The sequence below is a fragment of the Alligator sinensis genome, unplaced genomic scaffold (genome assembly GCF_000455745.1).
Source record: "Alligator sinensis unplaced genomic scaffold, ASM45574v1 scaffold409_1, whole genome shotgun sequence".
NCBI classification, from domain to species: domain Eukaryota; kingdom Metazoa; phylum Chordata; order Crocodylia; family Alligatoridae; genus Alligator; species Alligator sinensis.
In genome coordinates this window covers 831120-844033 of record NW_005842284.1, presented here as the reverse complement: position 1 = coordinate 844033, position 12914 = coordinate 831120, and the positions used below count along the sequence as shown (strand labels likewise).

The 12914-nt window shown below is 42.8% G+C and overlaps 1 protein-coding gene across 4 annotated transcripts in view; it reads left to right on the top strand.

The window, feature by feature from the left end:
- Window positions 1-12914, top strand: part of LARGE1 (LARGE xylosyl- and glucuronyltransferase 1) — a 387820-nt gene that overhangs the window by 168381 nt on the left and 206525 nt on the right. For all 4 annotated transcript variants that reach the window (XR_003095093.1, XR_003095092.1, XM_025209336.1 and 1 more), the window contains one exon: window positions 5490-5572. Coding sequence is in view for 2 of the 4 variants with exons in the window: in XM_025209336.1 (XP_025065121.1) it covers window positions 5490-5572 (83 nt within the window). In the remaining 2 variants the exon portion in view is untranslated. The remainder of the gene's footprint in view (window positions 1-5489; window positions 5573-12914) is intronic.

Here is a 12914-nt window from a genome sequence, read left to right as displayed (position 1 = left end):
ACTCTCCCCTGGCCCCACCATCACTGCCAATCCCATGACACGCCCATACCTTCTTCCCCACCCCCACCCCCCGGTGTTGGGCCCGCTCAGGGACAGGAGGAGCAGGCTCAGGGCCAATGAGCAGGGGGGGAGGAGTGGGCCCGGGCCTGAAGGAGGGAGGAGGCCCGCTCCTTCCCTCCCCCAGCTGCTGCTGTGGCCGCATCAGACCAGGCCCGCGGTTTCCCCTACAACCTGCTGCAGTGGGCCAGCTTGTCCCCCACTCCCCGCTTCCCATGTTGGGCCTGGTCCCGCTCCCCCCATCCCTCTGCATTGGGCCAGGCCTGCTCCTCTCCCCCGCCCCCCCGTCGCATTACCTGCAGGGAGCAGGGCAGGTGGGGGGCAAGGCCAGCCCTCCTGACCTCACCCCCCCCCACTCCATTCCTTGAGTCCTGACCATCATGGCGGTGGGCTGCCTTCTGTCAGAATGCTTTTTCGCGCTCTGATTGGCTGTATGTCAGACAGATAGACAGATAGACTTAGGCTTTTATAATATTAGAATGGTTTAATAATTATAGCATCAAGCAGGTTAGTTGGTTACTTTTATAAGCATCTCTAACATCATCTACAGGTATATTTATATCATTATTTATCTTAATAATCATATTATAGAGTAATGTGGGCAGACTAGTCAAGAAAGGGGCCTTTCAGCATTTGGGAACTGTACAAGCACACAAGTTATTAAATACTCCTTGTTTGGAAAAGAAAGTTTATAATATATACTATATTCGTGTTTGTAATATGCTTATACTATTTGTTAATCATTTACAACCCCTTACCAACAGGAACACACATAAAAAGTGTGGCCAGTATTATTTAAACATTGTTATAATATGAAATTAATTATAGAATAATATTGTAATACTATAAAACCCAATAGAAGTTTTGCTAAACCTAATCTTGTGGGGTTTTTTAATCCAAATGTTGTCTGAAGGTGAAAAACAGTCAACTTGTTTGTTTAGATACCATTATATTACTCATCAGCACTGTACATATATATCTTTCTGGGCCTCAGGTACTGAGCACCCATCCAGATAATTCTAGTCTGGGTTTAGATGGAATATTGCTTTCAAGCATGATTTTGCCTGTTCTGTGTTGTACTGAAAAAATATTTCTAAATTGTGCTAACATGAATTTGCTCCCTTTTTAATTGCCCATTCCTAACCAAGTTAAATATATTAAATGAAGATAAGACTTAAGGGTTTTTTTGTGATATCTGTTATTGGACCAGCTTTATAATTGGGAGAGATTTTGGACAAATTTGGGGGCATAAAGTGCCCTTTTTCAGGTCACCTTTGACAACTGTGACCTAAATGCCTCCCATGTATTTAAAAACCAGAAATAATTATCTTTCTGATCCGTTTCCCAGCCTTTAGGGCTAGGGACAGACATTACACATAATCTGGTTTAAGTGATCATAAACTGGTTTAAACCTGTAACAGAACAGATATTCAGTGCATATAAACCACTTTGAAAATGGTTGAAACTGGTTTGAGATAAACGTGGTTGAATCAGACTTTATTGATTTGGCTCAAAACAGTTTATGCAATGTCTGTCCCAGACTCCTTGCTGGTTTAAGTTAAATTGGTTAAGTTAAATATAAGTTAAATTGGAGTCCCTCAGCATCCCGGCATGCTCTCTGGGCTGGGCAGGGCTTTCTGCTCCACAGCAGGGCTGGCCCTTCCCCTCTGCTCCCTGGCTAGAACTCGGCACAGATGTGCAGGCACAGCAGGCTCTGCTGGCTTCCCCATGCCCCTCTCTGCCCCCTACCCTCCACTTGTTGTTTAAGCAGAAATCCCTTCCTCCTCTCTGCCACAGCAGGGACCGTAGCCAGAATGTGGTATGCTAGTTAATGGCAAGAGGTGTCTGTGTGTGTCTCTCTCTCCAATTTCACTTGATAGGCAGTCAGAACAGTGACCGCTTAGGGTTTTTGTAGCTAATCAGCAGGTCAGTGGGTAAGCTGTTTAAGAAGTTTGAAGTAATGTGGAGAGAGACTATTGTTTTGCTAATCGGGTGATAAAGACTGTTATCAGCCCCCTGGCTGGCTTGCTCACCTGTCAGTTTGATGCAGACAGCATGACAAAGCAGGGAGGGAGATTGAAAAGCTCTGTATCATCAACAGATGCATGCACTGCATACCCCACTTTGCCTCATAATACTAACCCAGGGCTGGGGGCTGGCAACATTCCTGCCCCCTGAGCAGCCAGCAGTGAAAAGCCTGCACCTGTACAGGCAGACCTCCTTAATGTGACAGTCGTGCTGGGGCCTGGCCACTTCCCCCTCAGCTCAGCTCCCTGCTGTAGTGCCCCCCGGCTTCTAGCTTGAGCCACTGCAGGCATGTGCCTGAATTTCCTCAGTCCAGAGAGAATGTCTGTCCAGTTTCAAACCAGTTCAGCCTAGCCAGGTTAGACTAATCTGCAATGATTGAATCAATTCATACTCAGGATCTTTGAATGTGTGTCCCTAGTGTAGGATAAACAGTTTGATTACTTTATACAGGATTTTTGTTTGCTTGTATGTGTAAGTAAAACAAAAAATGCCTGTGCTGAAGAAATGAATTACATCTTATTCTGAAAGTAGGTCTATGGTCATTTTAATCTCCTGGTGGATTGAGCTCCATTATCTAAATGCAGTTCTCTTGAAAGGTCTCTGTTTAGCACTCATGGACACATCACAGCTTGGTAAGTAGATTTATTATTCCCAGGGAATAGAGTGATATGGGAATTCATGGTTATAGACAGAGACCTCTCATCTAGGCCAGTCTCACAAAGGGTTCTGAATAGACAAGCAAAGGATTAGAATGGGACTTGGGGTCCAGGGGAGAGAGCAGACCTGTGAGTGCATTGTTCACAGTGACCTAATTTACTAAGCAGGCTCATAGGATGGCATACAGTCTTGTAACCAGCTGGAAATGGGCGTTCAGTAGCAATGAGGAATTCTAAAGGACTCCAAAGCTGCTCACCAATTTAGTAATCAGAGAGCAAATGCCCTTGATAATGTGGAATATTACAGAGGAGGTGAGATCTTTGAAGTGCTTCCTGCTTCCTACTAGTATCGCCCCCATTGGCAGGGGATTTGGCTCTAGCTGGTTTCTCTTCATCCAAGTGCTGAATTTGGACAGGCGCAGAGAAATCTGGGAGATGGTGCAGTTTATATTTTAATCTCAAACAGATACAGAGTAGCTGATTTCCTGCAGAGTCTGCTGCCTTTGCTGCCTTTCTAGTTTTCCCATTGGCTTTGTATAGATGTTAAAAGTTACGGGGAGATGACTGAGCCTTGTTGCACTCTGCCAGAGAAGGCTTTAGAAATGGAGAACCAATCCCCTGTAGTAACTCTTCACAATATCCTAGGAAGCAATAGTATCAAAAGCTGTGGCAGGGTCTAGCAGGAGGCACATGCACTCTCTTGTCTATCAGCAGAAGGAACTCATTCACCAGAGCAAAAAGTGCCATCTCTATTGTGCCCTGGTTTGAATGGGGATGTAGGAGGCTGGTAGATGATGAATGGCATCAGAAACAATATTTTTCTAGCTTTTGACTATCTGGATTAGGGAAGGTAGGTTTAGACAGTATGGAGGTTCATGCTAGAAAAGTGTAGAAACTCCTTTTCTAGGGCCAGGACAGATCAGCCAGAACCATTCTTGAAAGCAGTATTCTACATATGACCAGGCTAGAATGATGATACCTGATCTATGATCACCAGATAAACAGTGTTTAAACTGTGTGTAAAATTAGTCAGCGAGCATGATTTAGTTGAAAGTTAAGGCACAGGTCTTAGATCTTCATAAAGCCTGAAACAGATTGGGAAACAGCCAGGCAGGAGACTAATAAGAGGAGTGCAGTCAGTGCTGTGCAGGAATCCAAGCCTATGCATATAGTTTAAATTGCTGACAGTCTCGCATCCAAACTTCTTTACTTTGGTTATGGCATAAGCATAATGAAAGGTCTGATCCTAAGAAATGCTGCATACCCCCAGTTCCCACCGACTTCAGTATGAATTTAAAGCTTCAAGGACCTTAACAGTATCATTCCCCAAGTCTGCTATAATAGAGATTATCTGTTTTATACCTAACATGGCGGGCAGCCCACACCCTGCCTTTAATTCCAGATTTGTTCTCAGCCTTGTGGGCTCTGCTGAAAATAAGAGCTGTGTCCCTGAGAAACCAGCTAACCAAGTTTCTGTTGGATACCAACTAAGTTTGTATGCAAGTTCACAGATGTTTCATCGTTCACAGCTTTGTTCTGGTCAGCAGGGTGAGCCCTTCCTCATTTCTGTATTGATTAAGCGAAAGGGAAAAAAGGGGGGGGGGGGAGGGGAGGATGAAGGCTAAAGTCAACATCTACAAGAATTAATTTCCCAGAGCAACATGAGTGGCATGTTCTGAAATCATTCAGAGGAGGGGAACTGAATAACAATGTCCAAGTTCATTTATTTATTATATTAGATTTATATGCCACCTTCCCCCGAAAAGGCTGAAAGCTGCTCACAGAAAAAACAAGATAAATTATAAAAGCAGATAAAATATTAAAATAGAACAGCATGTAATAAATGACAGATTCCCCAAGCAGTGCCCTAGAATTTAACCTTGCTAAAAGCATGTCCAAATAAAAAGGTCTTGCAACACTTCCTGAAGGTGTCTGGGCTTGGGCTCTGATGGGCTGTAGTGGGGAGAGACTTCCAGAACTGGTGTGTGACTGCTGAGAATGACCTCCCACATATTTTCACCAAATGAATTGATGCTCATATGGGACTTGCAGAAGGTTGCTCTTGGCTTGCTTTAAGCATCACAATAGAATGTACAGTAAGTTACCAGTAGCGAACAATTATTATATGCATGATGGGAACCAGTAGCACCTCTTTTCACTCTATTGCACACTTTCTTGACGAACTTGCTGAACCTCTGCTTCAGATTAAAAGGAAGGTGGGAAGATGCTGTACAACTTTTATCCTACTCACTACCCTGCTCTATTCTGGTTCCTTCTCTGTTTAAAAGCTAAATTTATATTTAGTTTTTACATGGTGTGAAACCCCTGAGAACATATCTACTAACCAACATGCATTTATAACCCTCTAATTGGAAGTTTTAAGTAGTATTTAAAATATCTTTGCATGTTTGCATGCTGTAAATAAGATGTACTGGTTGTGTGTGTGTGTTGTGTGTATGTGAGTATACGCGCACACGTACTCTTAAGTAATAAATGCAGTTCCTTTCAGATATCAGATGCAGTTTCAGCACAGTAATGACTTTGGAATGATGATGGTGTTATAACTCAATTAAGATGTTTTTAACAAACTGCCTGGAGTGGGCTGCAAACAGCTGCCAACCGCCCACTCCAATCTCTAACCGTCGCCACACTAAATAATAGCACTGTCATGTATGTTTTCTCTTCAATGAATGATAGAGCACAAGGAAAGGGCTTTATCTTTGTTCTTTTGTTTCTTTTCTCCCACAGACCATCCACGTTGCCATTGTTTGTGCTGGGTACAACGCTAGTCGGGATGTTGTCACGCTCGTCAAGTCAGTCTTATTTCACAGGTAAAAATGGCTTTCCTTTGCATGGTGTGTACCTGAATTTAATATAGTAAGGTCTTGCCTCTTTTAAACTCTTATTTTAGAGAATCAGGTCTCTTTCCCAGGCTACAGAAAATAATGGATACCTTTGTAAGGAAAGAAGGATGTCTGCCCAACAGTATTCCAAACACAGTCTCCAACTCTACTTTGGTGAGACTCATCTAGGAGGCTCCTGGGATGTGTGGTGCAGTTGTTAGATATCTTTCGTTATGGGAGCAAGGGCTATGTCTTGCTGATCATGTTTGAGTGCTGTAAAATAATAACATAATAATAATAATAATGTTCGTTAAGCTCAGGCTTATTAGCAGTTTATGGCACAGCAGTAGTAAGGAATTTGAGATATGCTGGGTATTCTGCTCTCCCAACCTTCAGTTTACACTCTGATTTTGCTGGAGACATCTTTATCATAAGCAATGTGTTCGCCAAGGCTCAGATTCTGAAGCCTCCTGGCTTCAGTGGAATTGTTTGCAACTCTCCAGCAGAGGGTTTCACAGTCTGGCCCAAACACATTTAACACAGTTATATCTAGAGATCTGATAATTTTGAAAGGCGCGAGGAAGACAGCATATCCAGTTATGATGGCCAGAGGCACTTCCAGAAAACTGAAGTGGTGCACAATGGTGTATGCTAACGTCATGTCAGTTGTTCAGCTTGGTAAGGGACAACAAAGAGATTTTTACCTGTGGGAGAATTAGATAGGAACAATGTTGGAAACGGGTAGAAAGAAATCAGCCCTTCTGACTAGGCAGGGTAGACAGACCAATGAAGTGTGCTTAGAGAACATTTTGCTAGGGATGCAAGTTCCATACTCCTCTTTGTTGGGAAAATTAACTGACAGTAGGAGTGTCCTTTTGAAGTCAGCGGGTATAATTCTTACAGCTTGCACAGTCAGAACAGTGGTGTTTTATTCTCACCTGCATTTATTTGCATGGGTTAAAATGACTGTACAGGGGACAAGGTAATAAAATCAGGACCAACAAGACAATATTTGTGGAGTACTAAGTGTGAGTAGATTATTGGAATCTAGCTTGAAATATGGCCACAGTAGCTAAGGCATATACTAGAAGAAACTTGGGATGTTTCAACATGCAGAGCTGAACTGGATTAACATGAGGTATGACTTTTTTTAGACCAGCTTAATTAAACAGATGCAAAAAGCTGTGGGGATGTTATGGTAGTGTGAGAGTGATGTTTTATCCATGATGGTCCAGAAATTATGTGAGAAGCAAGGATTTTGGTGGGTGATATCTTTTATTGGACCAAGTGCATGGCTGGGATAAAGTGCAGATATCATTTCATTTTAAATCAGGCTCATTGCAGGCATACAATCTTAAGTATTAAATGAGAGACAACAGAGCTATACAGAGAAACAGCTAGGGACTTCAAAGAGACATTATTGGCCAGTATGCTAGTCAGGGGTTTCCCAGGGTGGATTGATCTTATTACTTTTACATTTTTAGAATGTTAGAAAATGGTGAATGATATCTTGCTTATTTACTAGATAATTAATTCCTTGCTCATGATTTGCCAAGCAGCTGCATTTAGATGCTAACTGGAATTTAATTAAACACACAAAACTGCAAATAAAAAATATTTTTATTAATTAAAGCAGCCCTAACTATTGTGGGATCATATGAAAGTCAGGCTGGAAGGGACCTCACCGTATATTTTGGATACATTAAGTATGCTTACCAAAGCATGTTTTACATTTGCAAGTGATTTATAGAACAGCAGGATTGACTGTAGTTGGTGAATTACACTGATAATTTCCAATTAGCCTGGGAACATTTTAATCTATGCCTAAGTGAAAGCGACTGGAACTGAAGTTCCTACTTACCTGAGAGGGCAGACATGTGAGACATTTATTACCTAGTAAATTGCCTTTACCACATAGTAAAAGTGGATTAGGATACTCCATACTCAACTGTGCTATGTAGGAAATCATTGAAATCAAGGATAAAGTTACCACGTGAAAAATGTTTAGTAACTTTACTATGCAGGGATTTGCTATACAGAATCTCATGTGTCCATACCGCAAGTCAATTTTATGCCAAAGTAGCAGTTTCCTCAATAAACACTGGCTCTTCCACCATCTGGTGGCTAGGCACTATAACAGAATAAGTCATATTGCAGACAGCAAGCTTGGGAAAGCTGACTGTGTGTTTGCTGCTCACTATAGTAAATTTACTATAGAGTAAAAGCTGGAGTATGTTACTTTAGTATCAAGTTTCCAAAATTTGTTGCAACTTTCAGGTTAGAGGAAACTAGCAGAATGAGACCATCCAAGTAGGCACAGTAGAGGATCCTGATGATACATCAGGGTTGCCTGAAGTCAGAGATGGTCTCTCAAAGCCTGTGATGACTGCCAGCCTCTTTGGCCAATAGCATATTCTTTTGAACCCTCTTCTCCACCTCCCTGGACAAGCCCTTAACATGGCAATGACTTCCTGGGCACGCCTACACATGCATTTGCTCTGGGGTGGGTTTACTCTAGAGTAAACCAGGGACGGGCAGGGAGCACGGGGCCAGGAAATAGCTATCTCTTTGTGGGGACTGGGAGATTGCTTTGCCACTGGAGCCTAGGTGAGGATAGTGTCCCCCTGCCCTGGCAGCAAGGAGCTCCTGGCCCCAGCTTCCTGATCAGGGTCAGGGGACTTGGAAAGAGCTGCAGGGGAGAGGCAGGTCCCAGCCCCTCCTGCAGCTCTTTCCAAGCCCCACACCTTGATCACCTGATTGGGGCATGGGCCTGGGAGCTGCCCCTGACTGGGGACAGTTCCTAGCCCCCACTCCACAATTGCGTGGTAGGGGCTGGGAGCCTATTCCCAGCCCCCGCTGCAGGATTGCAGGGCTACGGCTGGGAACAATCTCCCTGAGATTGGGGAGCCCTGCTGCCAGGGCATGGGGACATTGTCCCTGCCTAGACTCCAGTGCCCGGGCAGGGGCAATCTACCACCTTGTGCTGCCCGGCTGACCAGGAGCAAGTTTGCTCCCAGTCAAGTATCTACACATGCACTACTGTTGTTAATCTTGAGTAAATTTGCTACTTGCATTAGCTTGTAGCAAATTTATTCATGACTGGAGCCAGTTACTGTGCAGTAAGTGTCTGCACGTGTAGACATGGATGCTTACTGCACAGTAATCAGCTCTACTGTGCAGTAAAGCATCTCATGTAGATGTGCCTACTGTGCCATATTAGTAAAACCAGTGCTGAAAAATTAGATGTTTTCCATTATTCTTTATATAAAAAAGTACATGGACTGCAATTAAAATTTTGGATAAAAAGCTGGATTCAGCATTTCTATTTCTCATTTAAATGTTTTAAGAGATTCTAATATACTTAGAGGGGTTTTTTAATCAATTTTGAACAACCCTGATTTTTGGTGCAGGGGTTGTTCTGTAGACTTCACAACACAGGAGACTTTTAAATTCTAACACACTGCATGACTCTGTGCTTAGACAAGGCCTTGATAAATACTATTTCTAGAGTTTCAGAGGGAAACTAGAGATTATTAGGGGTGTATTCTCTGGCATCCCTAAAGCAATGATAGTTGATACTACAGAAGGCATGACAGGGATAAATCAACCATGATATACCCCGTTCACTCCACTTCTGCCACTGTCAGAAACAGGATACAGGCCTAGGTGGGTCATTGATCAGACCCAATATGGCACTTCTTATGTACTTATATTCATGGCATGAAATAGAAACTTTCCTTATTAATAAATCATCTTTGAAGGATTTGACAGAAGCAATCAATTCATAGAACTCTTCTACCAAGATGAGCACAGTAAAGGAATGTGTCAGAAAGAACAGCAATAAAAAGAGCCTCGATCAAGTTTTAAGATATACTTTTAAAATTTAAAAAGATATTAATGTTAAAAAAATCTATCTGTTCTTTATTAAAACTTTAAAATATTTAACGTAAACTGAGTTTTTATTGTATTGATCATGAGCTTTTCTGCCTAGGATTTTCATTTTAAAGACTTTTTTGGAGACATCAAATATTTATGTTGATGTGATTGTTTCTTCCCAGAGATCAACTACTTTTATCCCTTCATCTCTTAGCCTTTTTCTCCATTTTTGAAGGCTCCACATTGCTTCATTCATGGTTCCTGCTGCTCTACAACCAATAGGCACCTTACTGCCTAAAGAAGTGTGTTCCCTTTCATTTTACTTAAAGAAAACAAGTTCTTTTTTTCTTAGCTTTAATGACGGACAACATTGTAGAGACTTCTCACCATGAATAATTTGGGAAGTGTATTTACATTCTTTAAAGAAAAAAAAATACCAATATGGGCATTTCTGAGCTTCCTGGTGTCACAACCCAAAGTTGTGATTTTTGTTTTGTGTGTGCTTTGGCACTGCTAAATTATTTTCCCGCTAAATTGCAGCTTCTTTGCACGGTGGAGTTTTCTGCTGTAAAGGAGAACCCCGGTGCAAGGGAGAATTTCCCGCCAATTTGTAGCTTTCTTTGCATGGTGCATTTCTTTTTGCATCTAAGAAATGCTCGGTGCAAAGAGTTCCCGCCATTTGTATTATAATTCGAGCCCCATTATCGGCTTGCGTTAAATTACACGTGGCGGCTAGTGATTGGCTTGCTAGCCGTATAAGAGGCTTGAGTGGTTTCCGCCCAAGTTGGAGGACTCCACAACCATCTGGAGAGAGAAAAAGAGCAAGAGGAGGGCTTCACGTTTTGTGAAGTGCTCTAAGCGCTGCGGAGCCTATTGGACCCAGCGTATTTCAAGCAGGCAACAGGGGTCTGATCAGCCTCTAGCCTCTCCCCGTCACCGAGCGCAATCCTCGACGTATCCCTCTTCCCTGTGCACAAAAGGACCCACGGAGCCTAGCAAACTTCGTGTGAGTGAATAAACGGACCCACGGAGCTTCAACAACTCCATGGGAGAGAGCGAGCTTGTTGTAGTCCTCAAACGAGGATTTAATCGGAGCTGTGCCTGGAAAACTGTCCAGCCTACACCGCGACCATCTTCGGTGTAAGTAAATAATCTTTAAATCAACCATTAAGCGTCCGTGCCTAATTCTAGTGTGTCACCCGTTCTCTCCGACCCCGCGTGCCCGGGCTGCTGGCCACAGCCCGCGCAGAGCACAAAAAGGGCCCGGATTGCTCCCGGCCCGCACACCTGGTATTCATTTCCCTGTAGGGTGTAATTGTCCTTTAAGGCTACCAATACAGCCTCTCTCAAGGTTTTGCTTTGCTTGGTCAAGCCTAAGTTAGGTTTAGTTAACACATTTATTAAGCCTTACTTAAATCAATCCTCTCCCTACTTTCAATGCAGTATAACATCTCATTATACCGAAATGCAAATCGGGACAAATCTGAATCAGCCTTGCAGAATAACTAGAAGCCAAATATTCTAATATGGGGGGAAAAAACAGTGTGCGGGGGAAGGGAAGAAATGTCTGCATAATTCTTTCCTATCTTCCTGAAAAAGCAAGAGGGGATCTGGCACTGTAAACACCCACTGACTCGAGACCAGTGTCTTAGCAACACTTCCTCCTTGTATCACTTTTTTCAGGGGGGTAGAGGTAGGTATGGTTACCATACCTCTGGATTTTCCTGGACATGTTCACTTTTTGGGTCCCCCCATCTCCATCTGGATGTGTTGGGTTTTTGTTTTGTTTTTTGTTTTTTGGTTTTTTTTTTTGGGGGGGGGGGGTTGTGTTTTTTTAATATCAACAGATGTCTGGGATTTTGCTCTGCTCATCATCGGAAGTTTTTAGTGGCACTTTGCAGCTTGTCCTAGCAAGGAGCTGCTTGGGGCTGGGGAGGGCAATTGAAGGCAAGGGGCATCACATGCTCTGCACATGCACATGGCTGGCTTGCAGCCAGGCAGGGTGGTGGGAGCAGCCCTGACAGCTGCATGCAGGTAAGTCTATGGGGTGGGGAGAGGGTGGGGGGCTTGGAAAGCCAGGGGTTGGGGACTGAAGGACACTAGCCTGGTCTGGGGGGCAGGGTATCCTGGGTCAAGAGTGAGGGACAGCAGTAGGGCTGTTGGTGGTTGTGATTTGGGAGTGAGGGCCAGGACACGGCACGGGCATATCACTGCCCCCTCCCCATGACAAGTGTTCTCTTTTTTAAAACTGGAAATATGGTAACCCTAGTAAGGAGAAAGTAAAAAAAGAAATGTTATCAGATATTTTTAACTGAAAATTGATTTGAACTTAAACTGAGGTTCTTGAATTGTGTTCTTTGTGAAAATGATGCCATCTGGAAAAAATGGCATGCATTTTAAAGGTTAGGGAGATAGAAAAAAAGGCTCCTTGTTCCTTAGTAAGAGCTGTTTAACTGGATAAAAAACTTGATTGAGGTCTCATTGGTTCATTATGAGGAGTCAGGTGGAAACAGCTGATTGGTTTAGAAAGCGAGTACATTTCGTGTTAGCTGTTGCTTTAAAGTCTTACTGAAGGGTCACAAGTGAAAATTGACTTGGAGGTGCCTTTTCCTAATCCGTATATGTGCACTACAATATTTAGCATGGTTGGCAGTATCTTGTTGGGGAACTTGAATAGCCAGGGGTGATACAGGTCAGAGATGAGTTGCATAGAGGGATCTGTGTATGTATGGTAGGGGAGAATCTTTCTTGCTCTGTATCTGGCTGTCAATTGATGTTATTAATGCCTCGCTTTTATGATCTCTAAATTCACTCTCAAATATATATTTAAAAAGAGTAAAATGTACATGCCTCCAAACATATTGTCAAAGTCTTTTCTTTAGATGCTTCTGATCATAAATGTTCAGCTAGACCTGATCTAACAGGTGGAGGATTTAACACTGCCAGCAACAAAGAAAAATGGAAAAATTGTGCTGTGTAACTGAAATAATAGATTGCAAGAAAATGGACCTGTTATAACACAGACAGACACTGAGTAACTTCCTCTGAGACAGTCTTGCCAATGCACCTCAGTCCTTTCCTATCACCCCTCAAACGCATCTTGCTGTTTGAGTGATTGGCTTCTTCCAAACAAACACACTCATTGTCTACTCTTCTGCTAGGCTTCATTCAGGGTTCATTTGTAACAGCACTGATTGCAGTGAATTTATCTGGTAGTCATGCAGATGTCACCATGCTTTTATTGGCATTTCATTGTGATTTAGCAATTAAAGGGTGCTTCAGCTGGAGTGTCACTGTATTTTTATACAAAAGAGGTCCCTAGACTGTCCTATACAGTCTGTGGCAAATTTCTGAGAAAAGAACATCATGTCAGTTTAATCACCTTCCCTCCTTTGCATTTACATATTTATTATACCCCTACCTTTGTGCTGGAGTGCAGTAAAGAAAAACAAAA